General features: G+C 40.4%; 1 protein-coding gene across 8 annotated transcripts in view; it reads right to left on the bottom strand.

The window, feature by feature from the left end:
- The window catches only part of KIFAP3 (kinesin associated protein 3), a 71,120-nt gene extending 45,064 nt beyond the window's left edge, over positions 1-26,056 (bottom strand). For 6 of the 8 annotated variants that reach the window (XM_075156738.1, XM_075156735.1, XM_075156739.1 and 3 more), the window contains exons 1-10: positions 25,881-26,053; positions 21,022-21,153; positions 19,620-19,774; positions 18,358-18,413; positions 17,712-17,853; positions 16,067-16,166; positions 15,182-15,306; positions 14,615-14,713; positions 13,712-13,890; positions 11,221-11,383 (exon numbers count right to left, since the gene is read on the bottom strand). In XM_075156738.1, the coding sequence (XP_075012839.1) occupies positions 11,221-11,383; positions 13,712-13,890; positions 14,615-14,713; positions 15,182-15,306; positions 16,067-16,166; positions 17,712-17,853; positions 18,358-18,413; positions 19,620-19,774; positions 21,022-21,153; positions 25,881-25,912 (1,183 nt within the window). In that variant the 5' untranslated portion in view covers positions 25,913-26,053. Of the gene's footprint in view, positions 1-11,220; positions 11,384-13,711; positions 13,891-14,614; positions 14,714-15,181; positions 15,307-16,066; positions 16,167-17,711; positions 17,854-18,357; positions 18,414-19,619; positions 19,775-21,021; positions 21,154-25,858 lie in introns of all 8 variants that reach the window. The other 2 variants (XM_075156736.1, XM_075156734.1) reach the window with 2 other exon arrangements.
- Positions 26,057-26,849: the final 793 nt, after the last annotated feature.

The following is a 26,849-nucleotide window of genomic DNA, read 5'->3' as shown; positions in this document are numbered from 1 at the left end:
AACTAAAGTTAAAAGAAAACAATGTGCAGCTAAAACAGCTTTTAAGTATTTAATGGTGAATGCATTTTAAGTTTCATTTCATTTTAATTTCCCAGAAAAGACAGAATTTCAGGCTGATCTCTGGAAGTTTCACTGTCCTACTTTCCGTATGGAAGCACTTTGGCGGAGAAAAAGCAGAACCTCCTGAGTTTTTTCAGGTCTCATGCAGAACAGTGGCAACTCATGATCCAAAGAATCAAACGCGTCAGGAAAATCAAGAGGAGGTGGTTGTTTCTAAGCACAGCCAGCATGATTTAATGCAATTGTTAATCTCATGCTCAATTAGGAAGCATGCAGCCTATTGAAAAGTTGACTGGAAACCGTGCATAACTAGTTTGTCTACGATTAGGAAGAGAACAGATTCAACAGCTACAGCGTTTTAAACACTAAGCATCATCTTGCAGACTGAAGATTGTATAAAAGGGTAAGAAGCGACAGACTGAAAAATCCACCAACAGGCCAACTGCCATCCTTTTACATAGGGACTTCACTCCCAAAAATATAAACTGGCAGCTATTGACTATTACTTGAATATGCCAATACCAAGATTACTTTTTTTTTTTAAATTATTTTATACTCATCTGAATGCTAATGAATAAAGCCCTAAATCAATCATTGTTTAGAGTCTTGGCTGTAAAAATTTCAAACCCTGCCCAGTACCTGGCTGGAGAACACTTTCCAAAGCATGGAAGTGATACCTTTTCTGCTATTTTTGACCACTACTGAAGGCCACACATGAAAAAGCAGACACTGCAAGAAAGACTTCCTTATGACTTGGTACAGTAGGCATCAATTATTCCCCTAACTAGAAAAAGCAAGAGAAAGAAAAGAAAAAACAGATCTCTGCCAAACGTGTTCATAAAAATCACCAAAGTTTTGGTGGGGTGCCAGAAAGTTGTGGCCTACAAATGCTGGTAGTTTTGAGCATCAAGCTTTTTATGACTGAAGGTGGAATAGCCAAATGGCCTAAAGCATTAAGGGCAGCCCTGGAAAATAATGGCCTAGTCATTATGGATTCTTCTGGTATTTATGGCAATAAAACATGAATCATAATGAACTCATTGGATATTAAATGTGGGGGTCATGAGTACTTTGATAGGATTTCCACAAGAATTTACCATTAATTAACCAAATAATTATTTGAAAGTGTTACTGAATTATCCTTAGTTCTTATACAGCCATTCCAGAGAAATTGGTCATTCCCAGCTGAGTGCAGTTAATGCCTTAACAAACCGGTCATTAACTGCAGTTACTGATTTTGTGGGAATTACTGTGTTATAAAATACACTCAACAGTTTATAGAAACAATACTTAGATTTTTTTTTTTTTTTTTTTTTTTGCAGCTGTAGTTCAGCTGGAGCAGCTGGGATGGAAAAATATCAGGTCCCTCGGGCTGTTTTCACAACTAGTTTTCTGCAAATTAGAGAGGGAAATAAATACATGATGGGTTCTGAGTTCAAAATGGCTTCAGATTTTTAGCCTTTGAACATTAATAAGAAGCCATGTGCCAGTTCTGTGGACCAATGCCTGAATTCCATGTCTAGTTCTTACTAAGGTTAAAGATCTAAATGGTAATAGTAGCAGAAGCTTAAAAAAAAGAAATATACTGCTTCTTGATCACGAGATCAGGTCCTACATTTTGGTTGAGTTTGTGAGCTTAAAATGAAAAAATCCTTCATTAGCTCCACAATAACAAAAGAGAAACCTTAAAGCTGTAAAACTGAAACGCCAATTTGAGTTGCAGTAGCAGCATTCAGTTTTCAAATGCTAAAGTAAAAGTGAGAATATAAATTATGGACTAAATTATTCAAATGTAACACTATCAGTAATTCAAGTAGCCATCATTTCTAATGGAATCATCAATGTCTCCACATTAGATATGAAATATACCCTATCCAACTCATGTGTAAAACATTAACTACACTAAATCAAAACCAGAACACAAACGAAGGTAAATACCTATTAAAATGGCAGAGTGAATCTTTATTTTAGTTTCAACCTCCAATGCTCGCAAGTCAAATATGCTGTAAAATTAGGCAAATAAGAGATCTAGATGGGTAAGAATGTCACAAACTAAAGAATATCAGATCACACTGCTGTCAGAAAACACTGAAATCAAGAGTTTATTCATGTGTGTCATAATTAGCAGTGATCTTACGAAAAAAGTGATAGAAAGGTATCTCTGCTTACCTCTATCCCACATTATTCCTTGCAACCAGCTCTGAAACAGTTGGACTAAGTTACTCCATGTGTGGTTTAGACACATATTGGTTTGATTTACATATGTAAATATAAATCGTATTGGATATATCAGTTTATTTTATCAAGAGAACCTGAAAGAATTTTCAAATCTGCTCATACTCAAAGAGACTAGGCATTGTAAATAATACGTTATGATATTAATTACATACTAATAATCCCTCTTGTGCCACCTTTATGTTATTTGAAACAGGATTCATACCATAAGCCTAACTTAAAACCCTGATTTCACCATGGTTGGGTTTTTTTCCCCCTTCCCTGAAAGAACTAAGTACATGCCACATCTGAATGTGGATACAATTTTTTTTCTAGGAAACAAAGAAGAAAGTATAATGATGATGTCTAAGCCTAAGGACTAATAAATGACTAATTTAGCTTGAGTTAATGTTACAGCTACAGACAAAAATGAATCTGCACATCTGGAGCCCCAGGCTTAATTTCTTTGCCTGGAACTCTACGCAAGACAGACTGAAAAATATACAGTAAACACCTCACTGCAATATTGCTACTCATAAAAGACAACAAAGCATAGCCACTGGGTAGACAACATACTGCTAAATTTAGATGTGTCCTTTTTTGAGACTTGATCTTCCTATAGAAAAAAAAAAATGTTATTTAGGATGTCCTACAACCAATCGTACTTGAACTTATATGAATTCACACAGAAATTGAAATATGATTGGTTTTAATATCCCCTACTGCATAAACCAGAGATAAATCAATTAGAAGTTCAGATTAGAGAGAAAACAGGAGGCAATAGGATTATCCCTGAAGGAAGAAGATAAAGCTACTTTTCTCTTCTCCACAAAAGAAATACATTTTGGGTCAAGCTATGACCAAGGAAGAAAGCAAGAGAGGAAAAGAATTAACTACCATTATTACAAGAAATTGGAAATTAGAAGAGGTGGTTGTTAGTTTGAATCAAACTAAGAAAACATCCACTTCCAAAGCAGGTGGAAAAAATTCCACGCAAAGCTGTTCCTTTAGAAGTCTCCCCCAAGCTACATAAATTAAATGCTATACAATTAAATGGAAATTTATAGAAGGCCATGCATCATTTTTGCCATATATGCACTATATTTCATTAAACTACATCAACTGCTCCAATTACAATTACTAGAAAATATTCAGACTTCTCTGTTCTAAAATCACCCTTCTAATCTTCCTGTTTGGAATTCAACGGGAATGGAAATAGGTGGAGGTTTACCATGCTCCTGGCTCTGCGGGTACACAGCTCCATAGCAAAGCAGCCTCAGTTCTGAATGGATGGTGCAGCTGTATTTCAAAATGCTCCTGCTCAAAGGTGGAAAAAAAAAAATACAGGATGCTACCCTTTTACTTTGAGAAAGGGATGATTCACCACATTGAAATGGAAACTGGTTTTACCCATGTTTCAAAGTCATTGAAGCACAAAGCTGAGGTTCAAATCTACTAAGCCCAAAAAGTGGAGTTAAATATTGGCTGAGCTTTTGAGTCTTCCAGATAACAAGAATTAAGTTCCATATTATTCAAGAGATACTGTTCCCGTGCAAGCACCAGCATACTCTTACTGGCAAAGTCTTGGAAGAAAGCTAAACAATTCAATTGTATTCTTCTTATTGTGAAAACATTACAGTTTTGTTATTTAAAAGGTCATTCACTGATGATCTACAAGTTTCTCAGAGATCTGATAGCTTTTCCAAAAAGAATAAAAAGATATTTGAGGCTCCAGTCTCACAAAGAAAATTTTGCTTTACACAATGAGACTACTCGAATATGTAAAATTATAACCCATCCTGCAAAGCATCCGTATGTCAGAGACCAAAGGAACAGAAATTGATTGTATAGAGATACACTAGCACTGTACTCACTACAGTGCAATAAATTTTTATGTTAGCATATGTCTTCCCCCTTTAGCTCAAAGGGTCTGAAGATAACACTATCAACTGACAAAGGACTTCTCACCTTAGCAACTGCAGACATGGGGAATCTGCAGTTGGTCTCCTGCACTGGAGAAGATCCTCTGATAAACTCTTAGATAAACAGCAGAAACCTGTGAGTTAAGATGTTTCCACATTTCCAAAAGCGAAAGCAGATTGTAACCTTCCCCCTTACGTCTGAACTTGTAAAGACCTCAGGATCCACGGGACTACTACATTTGCAAAATTGTTCCACGTGATCCTTTAAGACCATCCCTCTGCCTGTAGGCTTCACAAGGCCTCTGGAAAAGGTGCTCCTCTCTCTTCTACCTTGGTGCTTATACAGGCTTTATGAAGATTTTACCATAGATTAGGAAGACTAGCAAAAGTGCTCCACCCCTTCTTTACTGAGATTTTCCAAGAAACTAGAGCTGGTTGTTTCTGTCCTGTCATGCTTTAGGCATCCAAGTTATGCCCTGTAAAGCTTTCAGATGTCAACAGTTCACATAGAAGACTAGATTTACTTTTTACTGTTAAGTATTAATTTGCTCTTGCAATATGCAAGGAAACAATTAAAATAATTAAATTAATTACACAGCCACATATTGTAAGCTGCACAGTAGAAATACTGGCTCAGGGAATCCGTTCCATTCATCAGTTTAGTGAATTTCCAACAACTCATCTCCCTCAACTTTAGATTGCTGCCATCTCTCCACTCCTGTCCTTGCTGCTGCCATAAGGATTTCTATTTTCAGTCAACACTCATGAAGTTAGTTTCTTGTGTTATACCAAAGTTATCCTCTTCATTACAAAAGCTAATAACACAGCTAAATACACATGTGCACTTGTGAGCAGCACACCACAGCAATGAGCTTTCACTCACCTGAACAGTCAAAGGCTGAGTGTTCAGATTAGCAAGGATCCACCTGTAATAGCTACAAAATGGAAAAACACAGTTTCCAACTCTGGACAGTGTTAAAGCAGTCAGAAAAATCTTAGACAATAGACTTCAAAAACTTGTAAGCTTATATACAAATATGATGTTATGAAATCCAGTTATTCTTTCCTGATAATTCACTACAATTTACCAGTAGCACAAGGCAGCAATACGGTGAAGGCTTTTACCTTAAAGTTAGTTGGGATTCTACTTCTGCTTCAAACACAGTATTAGCAATACTGACATCTCTCTACTTTGCGTTCTATATTTCTCAATATCAGAAATCAATTTTTCTTTAATATTACTAAAATTTGCTGTCTAATCCATAGTTAAAGTATCTAAATAAGTGCTGGGTTCTAAGACACATTGTGCACCCAACACTCTCCTTAAGTCACTTAGACATGCTAGGTTTATTTGCAATTCTAACAAGGATTTAGAAGTTGAATGGTAAGAGATATTTTTGTTTTGTTTTGTGTTTCTTTTGGTGGGGTTTGTTTGTTTGTTGTTGTGGGTTGGTTTTTTTTTAAGCCTTGGCCATACTCACCACAAATGATAAAAAAACTACCATTAAAATAAATCCTTTAATAATTACTGCTTTCCAACAGACTGGTCCCTGTAGTTGAACTGTTACTTAATGTGCTTCAGCCAGCCTCTACTATAAAGGAATGGAGACACCTCAGGCAATATTCACACAACAAGTATTAGAAACAGCTGCTGCAGAGCCACCTTAGGAAAAAAAGGTTTCTCAATTTAATTGGGAAAACAGGAGGAAGCATAAATTTTACTGCCATTAATAACTTCAAGCAATCCCGATATGACTTTACCTCACCCTGATGGCTGGACATGTGCTTTTTGTTAGGGTCTTTGCCACATCTGACCCCTATTGTTTGCTCACTTGATCAGGTAAGAAAATGTATGTTTCTTTATAGGATAAACGAGGCCTATTAAAGTCAGAAAAAACATTGCAGTAGCCTATAAGAAGCTCCATTTTTCAACAGATGTGTGAAGCTCCATAAGTAGTTCATTACAAAAAGGCCAAGTGAACTCATAAAGAGAACACATCTACTTTAAGCCTTCTTAAAAGAAACTTTCATAAAAGGAATAGAACATTAAAAACCCACAGCACTCCGTTAATTAGAGAGCAAAGTACTTCTTGGGTTTTTAAACAGCAGTCAACATATAATCCAGCTTGGCTGCATACCATATCAAGACTTCATTGTTAAGAAACCCAACATACAATGGTTTGGCAATTCTTTGATTGCTCATTAAACCTAACTTGTAAAGAATGGAAAAATATCAGAGGAATTTCAGCAGTTTCCAGAAAAGATTTTAGATAATAAAACTCTCAAAAATTCTATCAATGAACCTAGTGAAGACAGACTCTTCAGTGAGGACTAAATCAGACTGTCAAAGTCACCCTCTGCTCTGGCTATCTCCAGCTTAAATAAAGAACTCATAATAGAAAAGTGTGACCTACTTTGGCATTTGCAAACTATTGCACAGTCCTTAGACTTCTACGTAAAATCAGGTGGCTACTACTCAGTGCGCTGATACTAAGTTTTGGAACACCAAGAAATTAAGAACATCAGGCCAGGATGCTTACATTAATAAGGCATATACGCTAGATACATACTGTGACTGGCAAAACGATACTATTGCTACTCGGGACTGATCATACCGTATTTCAGCGTGTTGTACAACAAACACTCATCTACTTGGCTGAATACAAATCCACACAGCCAATTTTCTTTCAGTCACTAATCTGTACTGGAAAACATAACTCATAATGTCCATCACCACCTAAAATCTTTTTGAGATTGAACACCTTGGCACTGTGTAACACTTTCACAGCCATATGCACAACTCTTCTGCACTTGATGTCCCATTTGGGCCCGATTTGCAATTAGTACTGGTTTGTGATCCACCCACTTTTCAGCTCACCAATACCTGTGTTCAATCAGCCCTCAATTTTTAAAAGCAGCTAGTAATTTCAAGCAACCAAGAAGAGACACTTTAGTCTGACTTCCAAGCATATTGGGTTTTCATTCTTTAAGTATGGCTTGCACTGGGAAATGAATGGAAAGAAAATGGCATTTCAAGACAATATGCATTCAGTACACCTAAGAACTGTCCAGCAGCTCAAAGGGATGAACACACACATCATAAAAAAAAAAATGTTTGCTCCCTGCAGGCAGCCAGACCTACTCTTTTTACCCTTTGAGCAGCAACACAGTTCCCATTGTAACAGCTTCTGCACCATTCCCTATCATTTATATCCTTTTGAGAGGAATAACTAACTCATGGGTGGACGGAGAAACCCCAGTACTGCCTGCCACACCCGCATACTGCCAGGAGCTCCTTCTGAACAGGGGTCCACCAAGAAGAGTTTGCAGCCTGCCATAACACACACAGCAGCACTCAGCTGGTTCTGCTGTACAAACTGCCTGCTGTTCTCATGGAGAATGGAGAACTATTTGTCTCACTTCACAAAGGCTAAGAAACCACTCAGACACAGCACAAAATAGCACCCTTATTAGAAGAATGTGAATCACAAGCTGTGCATATATTTAAGAGAGCTGTACTAAAAATTCTGTATTTGGTTTGGCCCGTTAACTGAAAAACAAAGTGGATTTGGTCCAAACAAGAAGTGAGGTTTTTTTATTCTTCCTTGTAGACAATGTTTTCTTCTCTTTGCTGCCAGGGCATTTACTTTAGAAACCAAACACACATCCAGGGGAAGGATTATGAAAAAGGGTAACATCTCCCTTCTGTCCAACAGTGGAAGAGTGTTCACAGGGATAAAGGAAGGATCTGAATCTGTTTTCTTAAAGTTCAGCTCTATGTTTCCCCCCTTCAGTGACAGTATGTTCCACAAGCAGACACACTAACCACCATACTCTACTGTATTTGGAGCAAGTCACTCCTCTACTCCACTTCACTTGACTTATGCCATGCAAAGCAAAAAGAGCACTGTAAAAGTGAAGCAAACCTCCACAGAATATTCTATAGTGTGCTGCTTTGGTGTCTCCTTCCGAGGTGATGAGGGTACTGAATCTGTGTTTTCCACATTTCAGGCAAACATCTAGTTTAAACAACTTGATGAATTCACATGAATCCTCACCTTAATCCACTGAAGCCATACTTCACATATACTGGCACATAAAACATTCACACAGAGAATGTATAAAAAAAGAAAGATCACTCTGTAAATATAATTTCTAATTATTAAAACAAAGCCACCAGTACAAAAAAAGTTCTCCGCAAGGCCCTAGTGACTCAACAATTACAAGGTTTTCTTAGAGAACTGAAGTCACACAACTCAATAAAATCTCTTTTCATACCTCTTCAAGCAGCTTGTGTATGGAAAAACCTGAATACAGCAGGCTATATCTCACAGGCTTCTACAGCTCTGCTCCGGCTTCTGATCTCAAGTCTGAAGCCAAATTTCCCTCAACTGCACCCAGTTCTTTGAGATTCAGAGCATAACAAAGATCAGCTGTAGTTGATTAACTTGGGTGCCTGGAGGGAGCAATAGGAGTCTTGTCATATACAATACTCCAGACTTGTGAAGAGAAGCCGCAAAAACTAGCAAGTGGTGTTGACTGGCAAAGCTACATGGGGAAGCAGGCACTGGCACTATTAAAAAGAAAAGGCTAATTAAAATGGAAACCAAGACTAAGCAGAATTTCTCATGTCCATGCTTTCAACAGCAGCCTCAACACTCTGGAGTGAGAGGGAAAGAAAGAAGATGGTCCTTCTCCAATATATCCATGCCATATTTAGTCCATTCCTTTGATAGCTCAGTCGAAGCCAGTCCATCCCCTCTGCTTCCAGCCTCCACCTGCATTTAGAGCCTTCTTGCTCCCAAGCCACTAAGCGTCCCTTGGGAAAGCGGCACATCCTCCAGAACTGCAGACTGCAGCCACCTCAGTGCTCAGTCCTAAAGTGCTGCCTGACAAATCCTGTCCTCTAGTTCTTTGCAATCTCAGCTCTCCCCTTAAACACCTACTACGCTTAATTTATACTCATCTCAAACCCAGTGCTAAAGTCTCAAAGGCACAGCATGCACAAATGTTAAATTTCAGTAGGCTGAGTCAACAAACTTGACCTCTTGGCATTAGGAGCTGTATGGTAACTTGTCAACAGCTGTTGAGGTGTGTTAGCACTTTAAGGTGACCTGCAAATGTAAGCCGAAGGGTACTGACTTGAATAATGTGTGTAACCTGTATAAGAGGGGCATCTGGCACATGATTATTTTATTATTAAGGTTGTAGGCTTCTCCGAGACAGGATACACAAAGTGATGTATTTGAAAATTATTCGAATCACCATATCAAGAAGAGTCTCACAAGTCACAGACATGCCTTAAGAAACAAGTAAAGTAATGGACAATATTTCCACCTACATTTTCTAACCAGCATACTGCAAAATAAGTATCAAGCAATTCTACAGGGAGAAGCTAGGGCAAACAGCACATGCCTACGGGGGGGTGGGAAGAAAAAGGAAAAAAGAAAAAGGGTCGAACACATCCAAGTCAAGGAAAGAACCACCACCCATGGAGCCAAACAGACACTGAAGCTTCTGGAAGTACTAGCAGAACTTGCTGTAGATTACCCTACTTCAGGAACAGACTGCAATTTTAGCAGCCAGTTCTTCTGAGCTAAACAGCCTTCTGCACAGGCCTACTTTCAAGTCCAAGAGAATGGCATTTGAAAAGAAATTCTCCTCTCCACATTAGAATCAGACACTAGAAAACAGATACTTAAATGATGAGTTTAGTCTGACTCTAATATTAAATGGGGAATTTCTGGGAGCAGGGACTTCTCAGTGATTTGTGTCATGCCATTGCTTGGGGTGACAAGCACCCAGAAGCCCTAGCCTTAGACCACAGCACTAGCTGCTGTACAAACAAAAGAGACAAGTTCCTGCTCTAAAAAGCTTACAATCCAAGCTGAACCAGACTACCTAGCAAGATCCTGTCTCAAATAAGAGAAAATATCTTTCTGACCAGCTTCCACTTCCCAATTTACTGCCAAATAAAACTGTCTTGAGGGAAAAAAGTATAAAGAAGAGGGATTCCAAATGCCATTTTTCTTCTTCCTCCTAGCTCAGCCCAGAGGAGGATATCAAGTGCAAACATGGTTGTGGGGCAGAAAGCATAAAAAGATCTGGGGCATTTCAGGATATATCAGGTAGCTGTTATATTAATCACCGACAGGATTAAAGCTTCCAAACAGTGTAAGTTTTCATGGTATTAACTTGTATACTAAGCAGCAATAAGGCCATGTTGAGGTTGAATGTAAAATTGGGAAGGCAAACAATCCTAAGAGACCATACAAAGCTTGGGGAGAAAGCTCATAGATTCACCATTGCATTTCACTTGTTCCATCACATCTGGATACACCAGCTGCACTAGATTTAGTACATCCCAAACCCAACATATCTCTGAAAGCTTTAACAATGATCAAATCGGACTATCCTATGCTTTTTCCAAACTCCTTATTGTCTCCATGGCTTTCCCCCATGGACAACAAAAAGTTTCACTTGTATATGAAGTACCCACATGATCTTAACATTGTCAAGCTGAAAGTCTAAAAATCAGTACTGCCTAGAGTTGAACCTGACAAAGCTGGGAAATTTCTGATCTCTCTATCTGGACCATTAAGGTAACAAGAGGCAGCAGGTATATCAAGCTCCATTAAAAAAAAAGAGGTAGTTGGTATTCTCCATCAGCTAAGCTCCACGAAGTTGCTCGCTATTTTTCCTACATGTTTCCCCTAAAATTACAAGCTTCACCCATGTGTCAGCTTACATGGTTTTCAGGTAGCTATCAAAGTTATTTTTAAAGACCAGAAGACTCATCCAACAGAGAACTTAGGAATAAATCTACTGGGAACCACATTATTTTAAACTTCCATTTAAACCTGCATCTGAAAAGATTATTTGAATGATAAGAAGTTGGGAGTAGCGAGGAAGTTCTTTGGCAAAGAGAAAAGCGATGTAGCAACTTTTAGGCACGCTATATCATGATGCAAACAGCTTCACTGTCCCTGCTGAAATGTCTATGTTAGAACAAAAGATAACATACCTAGAAGTGCAGTGAGTTTGGGAAGCAGACCAACTTGTACCATTTTATTTCTCAGGCCTGTGTCAAAGGATAGATTTAGTAAGAGTCGAAGAGTGATGTTCAGCAGGTCTTCATGTTCACAGGGTACCATTTTCACAAGTTTTTCAACAATATCCATTTCAACCTGTTTATCAAGAAAAAGAAAAATCCATAATCCATCCAAACTTAGCTTTGTCTTCAATGTAAAAGCCCTCTCAGTGTGTTACAGCTTCACACACAGGCGTATGCAAATATATATCCAATTTGTATCCATAATAGTGACTGTCAATGCATTTTCATCTGAAGCAGCTTTGCTTATGTCTTTGTGGTTGAAGTCTTCTAGATTGTGTTACTGGGTAATGTTGATTAAAAACGTTTTTGAACCGAACAGTTCAGATGTCTTGGAAATATTCCTCACAGTTGGAATAGTGCAAGAATGTGGTCAAGACATCACTTGCAAGACTAGATTGGGGAGGAGAGCTCATTTAAACTTAAACACAAGCAACCCTTAAGCAACTGACATTGCAGTCAAAGAGACAACCAACCAAGACAGACAGAAAATTGGCATCCAAAAAGAATTTCAGACCTTTCATTATGAATTTCAAATGAACCCCTAGACAGAACTTTGCATGTGTTCTGAGAAGAGGCATGCCGTCCTGTACATTAATTTACTAAAAGCATGAAAGTCATCTTGAAACATGTATCACTTTCAAATTAAAAAGTGGAATCCAGGAACTGAGAAGTGGTATCAGTTCCTGAGATCATGTTCCCTTTACCAGCCAGAAAAGACATCTGAGCATTGACTGGCAAGACTTCAGAAAGTTTTTATCATCTTTCAAGCAACATTTCTCTGCTTTTATTTGACATAATCTTTTAAATGCATTCATTCTTTATTTCCCAGAATCTTCTTTGGCCAGAAGGAGGCACATAAAATTACTTTGTGTTCTTCAAACTTTTGCAGGTATGTAAGTAGCCTTCCAGTTATAAATACACACAGAATGAATACTAAGAAAAGAAACTACAGCACTCCCCACATGGCATAGTGCAATAATCAAACAACTGACTTGATACCTTTGATCAAAAACAATCAGATAGCAAGAACTCCTACTCCTACTCCTGCTTTGAATTTAATATGGCACTTAAATACCAAAGGAAAGAATGTGCTATAAATATACATGGATTATTCAGTTTTACTTAGAATCAGGCGTTGCACAACCTATCTTGGTTGATTTTGCCTTCAACATTTTTGTGTTATTGCCTGATATAAACATTAGAACACCTTCTCCTTCATTGGTAGCTTTCCTTAATAATACTGTGGAGGAAAAAGTATCACCTTTATTATCAGTAAGAAATGCTCAAACAGACAGCTGACCTGAAGCATGCAAACCTTTTCAAAAGTCTTTCCAAAACTGTTAACACACTCTGCAATAAAATAAATTCAACAATTGTTTCATTTGTCTTTCGACTACATCAAATGGAATTTAGAAAGTGTGCCAGCAAATCAGTGGGCTGGAGAGCTAATCCTTATTTTCCTCACAAAGTCCTTCAGGGCACTATACAAGTATAAACTAAATAAATGACCAATCGCCTGATAAACAGTCTACATTCCCCCAAAAACGCATGCTCGGTGTCTGACTTTTGTTAGGAAATAGGATACCCATACATAAATAAGGGAGATACCTCTTGTCTGCAGTGTTCAGTGCATATGCATGCAAGTGACAGTTCCGGTAACAAAGATGCAATTAATTTTCTATTGCATTTACACAGATCTTTTCATCTCACAATTTAAGTGTAACATTAATCTCAGATTAACTCTTGGATGAGGAAAATTGATCATTTTCATTTAACAAACTGGCATAAAGGCACTGAAGTGAAGGCATGTATCTACTAAAAGCCATTGGAGATACTTGGCTAGACCTTAAAGTCAGGAAAAAAATATGCTAGAATTTCAGAAGTTTGAGACTTCACCTAAAAAAAAAGCTTACGAAGAATAACATTGCCTCCAATTCTTGGGAGCTATTGGCAGCATGAAGGAACAGTTGTGAGGTGCCTTTGAAGACCAAGCTGACCTAGGAAATAAGTAAACTACTCTAGCAAACTGCAAAAGGGTAACTACCTCTCTTTTCAAGACAATAATATGTTGTCAAAAGAGTCTAGTTTGGGGGAAGGTTCACAGGCATCTCCAGAAGTGGGGGTATGACAAGACTGTGGGGTACTGACTTCAAAATTTGGAATTTCACGTATCATATTTTAAGGTAGCTTCACTGTTTGGGATGATAGTTCTTCAAAAATTTTTGCAGTATGTTATGGCTGGATGTTGTACTACTTTTCTTTTACTCATTTTACTAGTAACAGAAGAGGATAATCAGTGCCACGGATATTTACGGTGGGGACAGAGATGTGTCCCTCTTCCCTCCAACCACACAAAGTTTTCAGAGTCCATACCTTTCCAACAGAGTGCTACGAGTCTTACCATATCATTTTTGTTCTCCATAAAAATGCTGAGTTTCTTCAAGAAAGATACAACCAGGATAAGCAGCTCAAAATTATCACGGTCCAGTGCTTTCACTAACATATGGACAATGTTCTTGTTTCTCATCTTCAGCTCAGTGCGAGTATCCTCAGCAAGATTTAGGAGCAGGTAAAGTGCAACTAACAAAGTCCAAAACAAACCATACCAACAGATCAAAGACAACAGAACTAAACAAATCTCTATATACATATTAAGTGCTTAAGACAAGACTTTCAGAAGCATTCTGCTCCCTTCCCAATGCATTTTGAAGGAAACTGACCATGAATGCTTTTTATTCCTGTTTAGAAAGCATTAAGAAGATTAATTCTAACAGTGACTTTGAGGAAGAAAAAAAAAATTTTTTTATCTCTATAAGCTTTTTTTTTTTTTAAAAAACTTTCAATTCCAATGGGAACCATTAAAAAGCCCTTCTCAGGAAAGCTTTGCCACTCAGATCATTTCAATCTAACATTAAGTGTATTTTAGCACAAAAACTGAGATAGAGTGAAAGCTATTCAACTTGAGTCAGATACAGGCTAAGTTAGGCTAAGTTAAAAAAACCCAAATCAAACATACAAAACTAAAATACCCCACTCCTCCCCACCAACATGGTGAGCAAAGAAAAGTTAAGTGGATCACTTTTGCTATTTTTCCTTTAAGACTGACAGATCACTTTAAAAATTGTTAGCATACTGTCAAGCAATCTGATTAAGTACTCATCTTCTCCCTATTTTTTGGCAATGCTCTTCCATATTCATCCACACATTCAGTACATTTAAGACATCCTGGTTATAACAAGCATCCAATAGAACCCTCTACTCACGTTCACCAACAAGGAAACAATTTGCTATTCGGATTTGGTACCTCTGAGTAGCTGTTCCTGCTTGACAACCAGCCCTTGATATTTCTTGTAAGTTTTCTCATAGTCCTTTTTCACGGTTTGATTTTCAGGATCTTCATCAAGTAAATTGCAGAAGTTAAGGAGTTCGGATAAAAGTTATGCAGTCTAGATAACTATTGTCCTCAAAGGTGTTATTCAATCACTAGTAAAAAACAAGAGACCTATGGAATAGCCAGTGTAAAGACACTACCTCAGCAACAGCTTGCTACACCTGTAATCTACAGATTTTTTTTCTCCTCCTAGTCCTGAATGTATTACATCCTAATAGTCAGCAAAAATGTTCCTAAGACATACTGCTGATAAAATAAAACATTTTTTTTCTTGTGTTGTTTTAGTAACTTCAGCTTAATCTCTTCAGCAGCCCAAACTTCTCACTCTTGGTCTTTTTCATATCTGCAATTATATTTTGCACTTTCTAGTAAATTCTACCGCTTTCACAGAAGTTGCTGTATGCTCATCTGGAAAACTCAACCACAGCTATCAAGACAAGTCAGAAGCCATCAAGCTGCCCCAGCATATCAAAAGGATATCAGCTTTCTTCTTTTTAGAAAGTTCTTCCTGCCAAAGCTCATGTCTCTTCAGTTCATGGTCTATGATATTCATACACAGAGCTCCAATTTTGTAGTGTGTGATTATTCCATGAAATTGGGAAAAACTACATTGAAGAAAAAACACCTCTGAGGAAAAAAACAAACGCAAACAACCCCAAATCTGTTTTGACATCTATGGTAGCAATGTCCCAACACTGCACCACATGAAGTATTAAAAAAAGGTGTTTACTCTATGCCCCATTATAACACTTCTCTACTGGAAAGTTATTTCAAAACAAAAAAAAAAATCCTGAAAACATGAGTATTTTTTCCAAACTTGTAGAAGGACAAGCAACAGTGTGTTGTTCCAAGTCAAAATAAAAACACATTCCAATTTTCATGCATAAAGGAAAATATTTTCCAATCAGCCCCACTTTTCATATTATAAGTGCTTCAGAGGACCCTCTAACTCACTAGAAATACAACAGAGGTCTAAAAATCAAGTTGCAATGCAAATTCCATTTGAATTACTTCTAGGCAGGGTATGCTGAAACACTGGCATATCTAAATAAGAGCAAGCACTTACTTCAGTTTTGAATACCGTTTCTTCCCTGTAGGAATACTGAGGGAAATAAAAGGTGGCAGCTCAGCCTATAAGCTATGGGTCAGAATCCTCGCTAGCTTCTTCCCAGCTCTACTACACACTGCCTCACCGTGGGGGTTCTTTTTGTGCCTCAGTTTTGTCATTTGTAACAAGCATGTTTTTATCTCAGCAATTTTTTTTCCTGTTTCAGTGAGGTTTTGCAGTGCAGCGCAGAAAACAAATGAAAAGCCACTAAGCAGAGAAGTTCCTTATGTCCCTATACACAGGGACTCTGCACTCACCTTGAAAAGCAGAAGAAAATATAAATTATATTGGTAGCAAGTTCCACGCTTTGTTTCCAGTCTTCCCTCAGCACTCTAGCCAATGCACCCAGGGCAGTTTCTGAAGTGGGACAAGATGTAGATGAACATCAGCATTTCACCTGCCTCCTTTTGTCTTGTGAGACTCAGAATTTTAATACACCTTATTCTACATCTATCAGTTTTCTAATGAAAGATTTTCAGAGATTTCTCACTTTAACATGTAACACTGCTCACAAGTTCTGTTTGGAGACGGTACTAAAATAGAGAGTACCCTGGGTGGTCATCCAGTCACAAACCCTAAGAAGCAACATGCAAGGAAACTGCAACCAAACACTATGGTCATCTTAAAACTACCACTAACCTTAAGATCTTGTGGCCTCCGCCATCTGTATGTTCCATACTACATTGTGGCCCGTACCGAAAACATCACCACGTTCACTTCCAAATCCCCTTTAAATTCTACCTTGCCAACTATCATTTTTCATCCACTTCTTTCTATTTATTTTCCCCCCCTGTAGCAACTTTGTTTTATTTAATAATTTGGCTTATATTTCTTCATGTCATACTTCAGCTTACTTTTCCTCTTTGAATCACTTATCTTTTCCATTCACTTTCCTCTACCTAGTCCCTCTTCACGTACACCATGTTACATGATCAGAATGAGAAAAGCAGCAACTGGCAACTTCAAGCACTAGAATATTCGCAACAACTCATGGGGACAAGCCATTATTTGATGGCTTACAATTCTTACAATAACCTTGCTTCCCAACATTGCAGGAGGGGTAGAGTACATATTGAAGTTATCGTTTACTCGAGGAATGGAGGGGTATAAGGGCTCAATAAAAGAGAAAGGGGGCAAGGAAAAAAATGACTAAATTAACAAGACATGAACATACCATCACTTTAGAGGTCTGGTTTGGATTGCCCTTATCTTTTGTTTGTCTGACACCTTTAGAGACTATAAGGTCCCTTTTAACCCCAGAAGAGAGGGGGCAACGGGAAACGAGAATGTACGCATATTTACAAACACACACTATTCCACACTGATGTAGCTTTCAAAATGCACATGGCACAGCACATATGTATGCAGACACAAAATGATAGCAATGTTAATGTCATATTATGCATTCTGATAAGATTTTAAAATGGATCCACAAGCAAAAAGACTATGGTGTGCTAGTGAAATACTTCGGTGATGCATCCACATTCAATTTATCAATTTTTTTGGAAACTGGACACCTATACTTATGTCAGCCTGCAAATCTCATTTTCAAAGCGAGTTTCCTGATCTTCAGGGTACAACTCTACATTCTCTTGTCTCCAGCTGCAATGCCAACTGAAGTTAATTTAGCATCAAAATAACTAGGCTGAGAACAAACAGCTGAAGCCTATTGAGGCCAGGAAGATTTCTATGTTAGGCCCACCTAAGAACAGCCTAAGCAGCATCCATTTGTAGAGAGATCCAACCAGGCTTTGACAGCCAGCTTATTATGTACTGAGAAGCAAAGCCTAGCAAACAACAGAAAATCCCAAATTAAAAGTGAACTCCTTTTCTATTGAGAAGAAAGCACCACAAATAAGCAGCACAACATTAAGAGAAGTTACCATCGGGTTTTAAAGTTACCATTGATAAGCAGTTCTTCCAAATTATCAGGATTCCTAGCCAGCTGCAGGATGAGGGCAGAGCCGCGCACCTTGTCAGGAATGTCCTCATACAATAACTCAATGTACTCATCCATGTCATTGATATTGGCAACCTCATCAATCTGAAAGCAATCATAAGCAGGGGTTTCACAGAGAAAAAGAGATGTCAATTCAAGACAATCAGTCACAACGTTATTCAATTGCAAGACAAAAGATTGCACAGCTTTGAGTTAAGATCTTAGGAAAAAATAAAATACAAGGAAAAAAAAAATCAACACATCCAGAATCACTGCCAATGAACACCAGGAAATCTGAGAAGATTTAATTACAAAAAACAAAGGAAGCTCAGACATGACTCCCTGTGTCCTGTCCGATGTTCCAGACCTCACTTGCTGTCCTGCTGCGTGCTATAGTTGGAGGGGGAAGTATGCAAGTCAAATATTTTACCCTTTATGGAGATGATTTTTATTCCATTGTGCAATATTTCCAAACCAAGTTCTTTGTTTAAAAAACAAGAAGCAAAAAAAACCCCAGAATTCAGCATTTCCTCTCCTCCCCTCCCTTATATAACTGCTTACTTAAGAAGTAAATGGGTTTTGCATTTCTCTTCTAACACCAGTATTTACCTCCATTCCTTCAAATGGGGGTGGATCTTTTGGCTTACTGGATTTCTCTTTCTTTTCTATAAAGAAAAAGACATGGTTGCAGTTAAATTATGCATATTCACAGAAAATAAAACATATCCAGTATTCTCATAGCAAACATTCTGGCTAAATCAAGGTCAAAGTCCTTTTGTGTCCAGCTGACCTGTCAGACTAACACAGCTAGGGTATGTCAGGTTTCTGAAGCTGAACAGCCCCCAGGGAGCAAAATAAACCCTCAGATGCCTTTTGACTCCTCAGTCTAAATGATCAGTTACAGCCCAGTCAGCTGGGGCGACAAAGGGTAATAAACCTTAGGGCGAGCCCAGACTGACAAAACTCACTTCCACAGTGAGATACCTTAGCAGCTTTGATTCTGCTTGCACACTGTGGCAAAGCTGCCCTTGGATACACCAAGACACATATATACAGAATAAGAAAGGGTAAAACACTCAAAGCAGTTACAATCAAAGCATATAAATAACATTAATCTTTGTTTTAAACTCATCCCATTAAGATAAGAATCCAACTCGAGAACAAAGCTTACCATTTCATGATTGCAAGAAACCTTGCTAACCACAAGGTAATGCAGGATCAGATGTTAAATATGAAATTGTCCCCTGAGCAGAAAGTTTAAGATGAACTTAAGACGTAAATAGGACCACGAAAACGCCTTGGCATCAGAGCAGAGAATTACTGTTCTCAGTAACTTGTTCACCAGGAACTTAAATAGACAAGATGAGAGAATTACCCCAAGCTGTCTGCTACACTGTACCAAAGCTTGTCAGATTCGGAAACTCCTCACTCCAGCTTTACAGACAGCGCAAATTCAGCCTAGGAATACTATCTACCCTTGCAACAGGTGATGACAGAGATCTTTCTAGGAAGATCCTCATACAGTCTTTTGATGTCACTGCAAGTGCAGATGCAATATGAAGAGGCTGTACCAATAGTGGAGTCTGCACCTCTCTAGTCTTGCTAAAGGCAGCCAGTAAGAAGCATCAATACTAATTTTAACTAACAAAAAAAAAACAACTTTGGTTGTTAAAAAGATAATTCCCCCAATCTCACTCCAAGATTGTAATTTTTTCGAAGTGTGATTTAACTACACACCGTGCTCACTCTCATTACCTCCAGAGAACTCATATATCAAGCAAGTTAGGACCTCAACTAAAAAAACCTCACACAGTAGTTGTTCAATGCTGAAGCACCCCAGTCCCAAGCTACTTTGTTCCTGTATTATTTACCTTTTCCCACTGAGGCATCTCTGCGATTTTGCAGATAGTACAACAGCTGTTCTACTTCTGCAAGTTTGGAGGGGTGGATGAGCTTGCATTCTTCAACCACCTTTCGAGCCAGGGAAGCAATGTCTGTATTTGCATTAAGACTCTTTAGCCGAATGCTGCAACACAGATAGGTCACTTTTCAGTTTTTAGATTTTTGTATCTTCAGTCCCTTGATTTATGTTTACACAGTCATGAATTTCTTGAAGCAGAAATGATCCTGATACACCCAATGCCTGTGCCATGGCTTACAAATGTAATGTCAAAAGTGGATCTCTATAACTCCAAATAGCAAGTAACTGTCAAACAGATTTGACAGAACGTAACTGTCCATCAGCTAACAAGCAGCAATACTAAATGCATCTGTATGAACAGATCCCTTATAACCATCTTAGACACAGCAGCCAGTAATTTATTTACAATACACACAAAAAAAGTGCACAGGACCGCAAAGGAATACCGCATACGCAAAAAAAGCCAAAATGAGAAACAGCTATGGGTGTTGACTACACAGGAAGGTTCTTTTGCAGTGCCTGCAGATGCAGTGTCAGGAGTCTCCCATAGCTCTGGCAAACCTGCAGCCAGGTCCACAAGCAACGAGCAGTAAGAAACCTCTGTGGGCATTAACGATAGGATGGATCAAAAAGGAATTCCACCATGTTGCAGATGCAAGTCATGCTGATTCATCTGAAAACAGATGAACGTTTCTGATATCTTCAAAAATTTGAGACAATTTAAGGATTCTCTTTTTCCTCCTCAATTATTCTTCTTACATGCACTCACACAGGTAGCCACTTCAGCTCAAATTTTCAAAAAGAATTCAGTATAGAGATAAAACAGACCTAGGAAAGGTCCAAACTTGCAGCTTGGAAACTAAAGTTATCATAGTTCTCTGGGCTTTTGCAATGGGGAATGTTTTAACGCTCTTAAAAGAAAAATACCAGGCAAAACTAAAATGCAGATACCATAGTGGTGATCAAAACAACAGGAGAGGCAACAGCTAGAGCATAAGGCTATCAGAAGGTTCAATAGTATTACTTGCTCCAACATTAACCATCATTTGAGTAAGAACCAATCACTTCACTTTTCTCTACCTCAAGTTCCCATCATGTAAAATGGGAATAATCACTTTTCTTTACAAAACACCTCAAAGTACATGGATGAAAAGCAGTTTACAATATGTGTTTTATATGTTAACTTTCCTAGGCACATGTTATTTCCCAGCTCCTAAACCCTCTGCTAATCTAGCACTAAGTTTTATAAAGATTAGAACAATTACTTCTTACAGGCTGTTTATGCTTTGAGTTACTGAATCTATGACTCTATGAAAAACAGAAAAAGCTATCAGAACTTGCTATGACCTTACATTTTCTGACACTCCTTGCGCTCCCCCAGCATGGGGTCTCCCATCTCTCCCAGAATCGTTGCTTCCACTTCATAGTGGACAATGAGGGCTTTCTCAGATGGATGCACATCTATGTTGCCTCCTTTTACCTTCCTGCCATGAAGAAAAAAAAAAATATGAGTTACAGATTAAATGAAAAGTTCAGAAAACACACCAGAACATAGATCAGTAACAGCGACCTGTCTCCTGTTCTGTTCAGACCCTAAACCCAAGCACAGCCCTCCTTCCACACCATATTTCATTTCACGCAGCTGTACCAAAGCTTAGTGCTAGTGGCATATTCTTGACTATTACTTCTAGTACATACAGAAACACCCAAGCCTTAGTCACAGAAGTCAAGTATGGAAGAAACAGGATAAATCTTTGACTTTTAAGTCTCCCAGCTCTCTTAAGGAACTACAATCAGGAAAAAGATGCATTTCACAGAGAAGGTGAATTTTCCAGTTAATTCCCTGTTACACTGTCAGTATTGAGAAATCTTCTGCTAATGGCATCGATCTAGTGCGGTCATTTACAAGTAGAAATTTTTCCTCAAAAACTCTCTTGGCTAAATCTTAAAATTCAAAAATCTACCAAGAATGAATTAAAAATAATTTGAATTTCCAATTAACTGTTCTCTCCTGAAGCACAAACCTCTTTGCTACTGTTCTTCACCTCACAGTGTCTGTCCCCCAGGGGGATTACCAGATCAACAGCTGCCATCAACAGGTATAAATCAAGCATGTCTACTTGCTTTACTACAGCTACAGATATTTTGGAAAAGCATTCTCCAGGAAAGCACTCTGGGTATGTCACTGCCAAAAGGGCCTGTCCTGCTCTGTCCTCCTTTGTGCCAGCAGCCCCGTGTCCACACAGAGATACAAAGGTCATAAAGATACACCTCATTTCTGTTTTCAAGCGATGGCAGAACCACATCCAGGGAATACAGTTACACATTTCTGGCTTTGGTGGTAAAGCTCACACTTGACCCTTTTCCCCTTGGTACTGCCAATAGAGCATGAACAGTCATGCCATAAACCAGGCTGCTAAAACACTGCAGATTAAAAACAACTCCTGAATGTGGGTTTGGTTTTTGGTGTGTAGGTGGGTTTTTTGTTTGTTTGTTTTTGGGTTTTGTTTGGGTGTTGTTTTGTTTTTTTTGTTTGTTTGTTTTAAACAGATCATGTCAATAAACAGATTTACAGGTGGCTTCACCGTAGTTCTACCAGCATAAATGAGATAGCAGCTAGCTATAGCATTGGGTCAGTTAGACCAGGGAAAACTACTTCAGCCTCACAGAGCTGGAAATGTTAGTAAATCCAGATGCAGCCTTCAGTGTAACCACTCACTTCAGAAAATGTTTGAAATGCATGCCTCCATCTACCCAGCTACTATGGTGGCTCCTTTCCCTTCTGCAGAATACAAATGCAAAAAATATCTTTTTCTTGAGATACAGCTGCCCCAAAAGCCCCACAAACCACAGAAAGGTCTGCTGTGGGAAATGAAGAGTCTAGTTCAACTACCAGCCTTACAAGGACATAAAGCTACAGGGCAAACAAATATAGCTCACTGCTAAAGAGCAACATCTTCCTTGATGAGATTGTAGCAGAACTCCATTTATCACTTAAGAATTTTTTAAGAGACTTGTGTTTTTTTTCCTTTAACAATACTTTGAAGCAGATGCTTCATTACAGTCTGTTCTCTGTTCTCACAAGGTGCAGCCTTGCAGGGCAGAAAGCTTAGAGTACACCTATTTCAAAAGAAACCGGCTCTCACTCCTCACCTCCAAATATATTCCCCCATATTTAGACCTACCAGCAGACCCCAACCACAAACGCTCCTCCTGACAGTCAAACCTCTGTTAAGTGACAGCTTGGTAATATTTACAGATATAAAGAAAAGGATGGGTAGAGAACAAATGGGCCTGAAGGAGTTCGGTATAGTTTTACAAGAACTCAGCTGAACTAACAGCTCATCATTGCCAAAGGATTAGATCTTCATGTTTTCCCTGCTCCTGGCAGTCACCTTGGTTCAGCATGAGGGCTTGTCAAATCCTTTCACAGCCACTTCCAGCAATCCAACAGAAAACTCCTCATGTTTGGGCCAGAGGGAGTTTTTCAATGTGTTACTGAATTAAAGTGCTCTATAGAAAGGGAATAACACTTCCTATCTATGAGCAGGGATAAAGAGCAAGGAGTGACACCTCCTCCTTTTGGCAGCAGTAAACCACTGATGAGCTTAGCGACCAGCAGAACCTCAGCCTAAGACTGCTTAAACAGTTTTAGCATTTCCCATATTTAATTTTTTCCTTAAGAAGGACAGATGGGGTAAGCTGAAGAACTCACAGCTGCAGGGATTTTCTGACCTTTCACATTGATAACCACCCTCGCTACTTGAGCTGTTTCCTAGCTGAGAGAGTCACAAATCAATTCACATTCAAGTTCCCTCTTTGAAAAATCTTACCTTGTGAACTGCTTGAAGACCTACACTAAAACGCACTACTCAGCCACTAAAGTTGTTTTCGATTTGGAAAACGCTGCATTCAGATTGCCAGCATCACAAAAAAAAAAAAATCTTTATTTAGAGCAACAGTCCCCTCCTTCCCCCTCAAATCAACAAACATCTACTTTACTGATTTTCTATCCATCTTGAGTTTGTAAGTCACTTCATAAAACATTTAAAAATACAGACATTCTTATAACTGGTAGAAGCAGCAATGCACTGAGGAGCTCTCACAGGCATCAGCCCATCCTTTCACTTCACTGCCTGCTTTGTCAACAAGAATCATGCTCTATTAAAGGTTTAAAAGAAGAAGGCCTTTTCTACAGACAAAAGCTGTGCTAGCTGAGCTCGCATAACCAAAGCTGGTGTGTGAATAGCCTTTATTAACTAATTCCTTCAAGGGAAAAAAGCAAAACCAAGCTATCCTAATTACTAGTGGCACAAATTGCACACGTGGATAAGGCTGAAAATCCAATAACAAATCCTAGCAAGTCAGACTTGGTGGGAGGGGGACAGCTCACAGAGGATGACAAAGGGATATAGAGATCAGAGGAGCACCAGACTTGCACACATGCCGACTCAGGTTAAACAGCACAGCGGATATTTTTTGGTTTGTGCTCCCTAAAAAGAGAGAAAACTATGCTTGTTGCAGGGATGACTACAAAATAAAGAAGATTTCTCCAAAAATCACATAAGATGGCACAAAGAGAACACGCAAGGCTAAAAATAGGCAGTGCTCTAAAGTTACAGCTATTTATTTAATTACAGGTGGCCATTTGATTTTTACCTGTTATCGCATTTATATGACAGAACTAATGTTCAAAGATTATCAAGAGGTTTTTCCCTGCTGTTTCTAATTATGGGTCTTAATATGTGACATACAAGGGGGAAAAAAAGAAAAAAGGCAAAACCCAGGCAGCCTAAGCAGCAAGTTCTGCAAATGCTAATAACAGGAAAGGAAGTAAAAAAAAAAAAAAAAAAAAAAAGAGAGACCAGGAACTCCACAGGATTCAAGATGTGATGGATAAAATCACCCGCATGGTAGGAGGAAGTGACACTGTTCACACATCATATCTTAACAGAGGCCTAGATGGCCTGACATCTTTTGGGATTGCTAGCGCTCTTGCTGTGAAACAACTGATGGAGATCCAATAGTTGCCTACTCAGACCCTATTCTTCAGGCTGACTGGTCTCACTGCCAAATAGAGAGATAAAGGCACCATCCATTTATCACATCTTTAACATCAAACCCAGATCACCCACTTTATACACCATGGTTACATTTCAGGTCCATCCCGACTCCCAAACCATTCCATTCATTCCACCTCATTACCTGTCCCCTGCGCAATCTGCCACATCATGCCCTAACATCTCCTCCAAATCAGTTCATCTCTCCTAGCTGCAGCCTGAACCTGCCTGTACTGTCTAATATCCACTCCCTGGTCCCCAGCCTGCTTGTTCCCCAAAGCAACCACCTGCCCCATCCCGACCCCTAATACCCACACAACCCTCCCCACTCGTCTCCTAATAGCATTTATTCTCCCCTTAACTTGCTGCCACCTCAGTGCCTCATCCCAAACCACAATGCCATAAAATGCCACCACAGCCATCCCCAACCCAGTGCATCCCTCCAAACTACCACCTTCCCCCAACCAGTTACCACCAGCATGCCATCCATCCCATCTCCCAGCCTACCCTAAACCCACTTTATAACCTTCACTCATTTCTAACCCAGCCTCCCAGTCCCCATCTAAGTTTCCTGCCCACCAGACTAGGCAGCGACCACTCAGCCTGCCCCAAACAAATCCATCTCCCGTTCCCAAACCACTCACCCCAAAGCCTCCCACCCATCTTTCCCCACACACCACAACCTCCAGCCGTTTTCCAAACCAGCCACTCTTCAATCCCAATCCCTCCACCCACCTCATGATCTCCCCTCTCAAAACACTCTCCATTCTCATCTCCCCATCCATAACCTCCCATCCATCCCCAAGCCAGCCCCGACTACCTCAGCCCCACACCCCATCACCTCCCCACAACCCTTTCTTGCCCCCCTACCTCCCACTCAGCCCCCACCACAGGCTAAAACGCCTCAGCCCCACAGCCTCAGCTCCCTTCTACTTCCCCAACCCATAACCTCCCATCCACCCCCCGCAACACCTGCCTCCCACCCCACAACCTCGCACACCCCACAGCGCCCCACCCGACGCCACGCCACCCCTCAGGACAACCTGCCGCGCCTCAGTCCCACGCCCAGCCCCCACCACAACCTGCCGCGCCTCGGCCCCACAACAGTCCTCTCCCCACACACACACACCCTGGCCAGCCTCCCCGGTTACCTCTTGAGGTACCGGGCGTCCTCGCCCTGCATGGCGGCGGGAGCGGGGGGGAGGCCTCAGCAGGGCGCAGCCCCGCAGCGGTGCTGTTACCAGGGTGAGCGCGAGCCCCGCCCCGCGGGCTCTGAGCGCGCACGCACCGCCGCCACGGCCCGCGGCGGCGAGCGCGCATGCGCACTGCCGGCAGCGCGCGGCGGAGCTGGGCGGGGCGGGGCGAGGCGAGGCGGGCACGGCGCCCCCTGCAGGCGTGGGGGAGGCGCTGTCCCGCCGGGCCCGGCCCGAGGCGTGAGGCGTGAGGCGGCCTCCACGCCCGGCGCCGCCTCCCTGCCCCGTCCCCGCCTTACTCGGGGGCCGGGGTACGAACCATGCTGGCACCCGTGGAGGTGCCGTGCCGTGCCAAGGCCCCCTCTGCTCCCTCTGGGTGCAACGGCCTCTGCCCACCGCGCTAGGTAAGCTCCTCGGGCCTCGGGCCCTCGCAGACCAGGGGGTGTAGCTGACTCCCCTGAGGGCCAGGGCCGCCCCACAGACCTCGGCACCACCGCGGGGCCGTTACTAAACCCCCTGCTGCCTCAGGGTTTGCCCGCTCCTTCACAGGAGGGCCAGTGGGACATGGCGGCCTGCAGGCCCCACGCAGGACAGGCCGGGCGAGGCTGGTTCTCCACAAAGTTAATGGTGCTGAGGAAAGCGGAGGTCCAGGTAGGGCATGGCCACAGGTCCTTGAGCCCTGAGAGAATCAAGAAACAGTGCTGCACTTACAGAGAGATCCACCTGTTTCATACATGGTACTTGAGGAAGCTGCAAGTAGCAGGAGTAAAGGGACTTTATGTTCCTGCTTGCAGTATTTAGGCGAGAATTGAAGAGGGGCTGTGGTCGTGTCCTGGCTCATTATAGCCATCTGAGCTGTCACTTTTCCTCAGCACCACCTCTTAGCTAAGCCCAGCCTTAAGGCAGCCTTGATCAGCAAGGTGTTTT

This window comes from Calonectris borealis, chromosome 8 (genome assembly GCF_964195595.1).
Source record: "Calonectris borealis chromosome 8, bCalBor7.hap1.2, whole genome shotgun sequence".
Lineage (NCBI taxonomy): Eukaryota > Metazoa > Chordata > Aves > Procellariiformes > Procellariidae > Calonectris > Calonectris borealis.
Note: the sequence above shows the minus strand (reverse complement) of the source record. Positions and strands in the feature narration are given on the sequence as shown.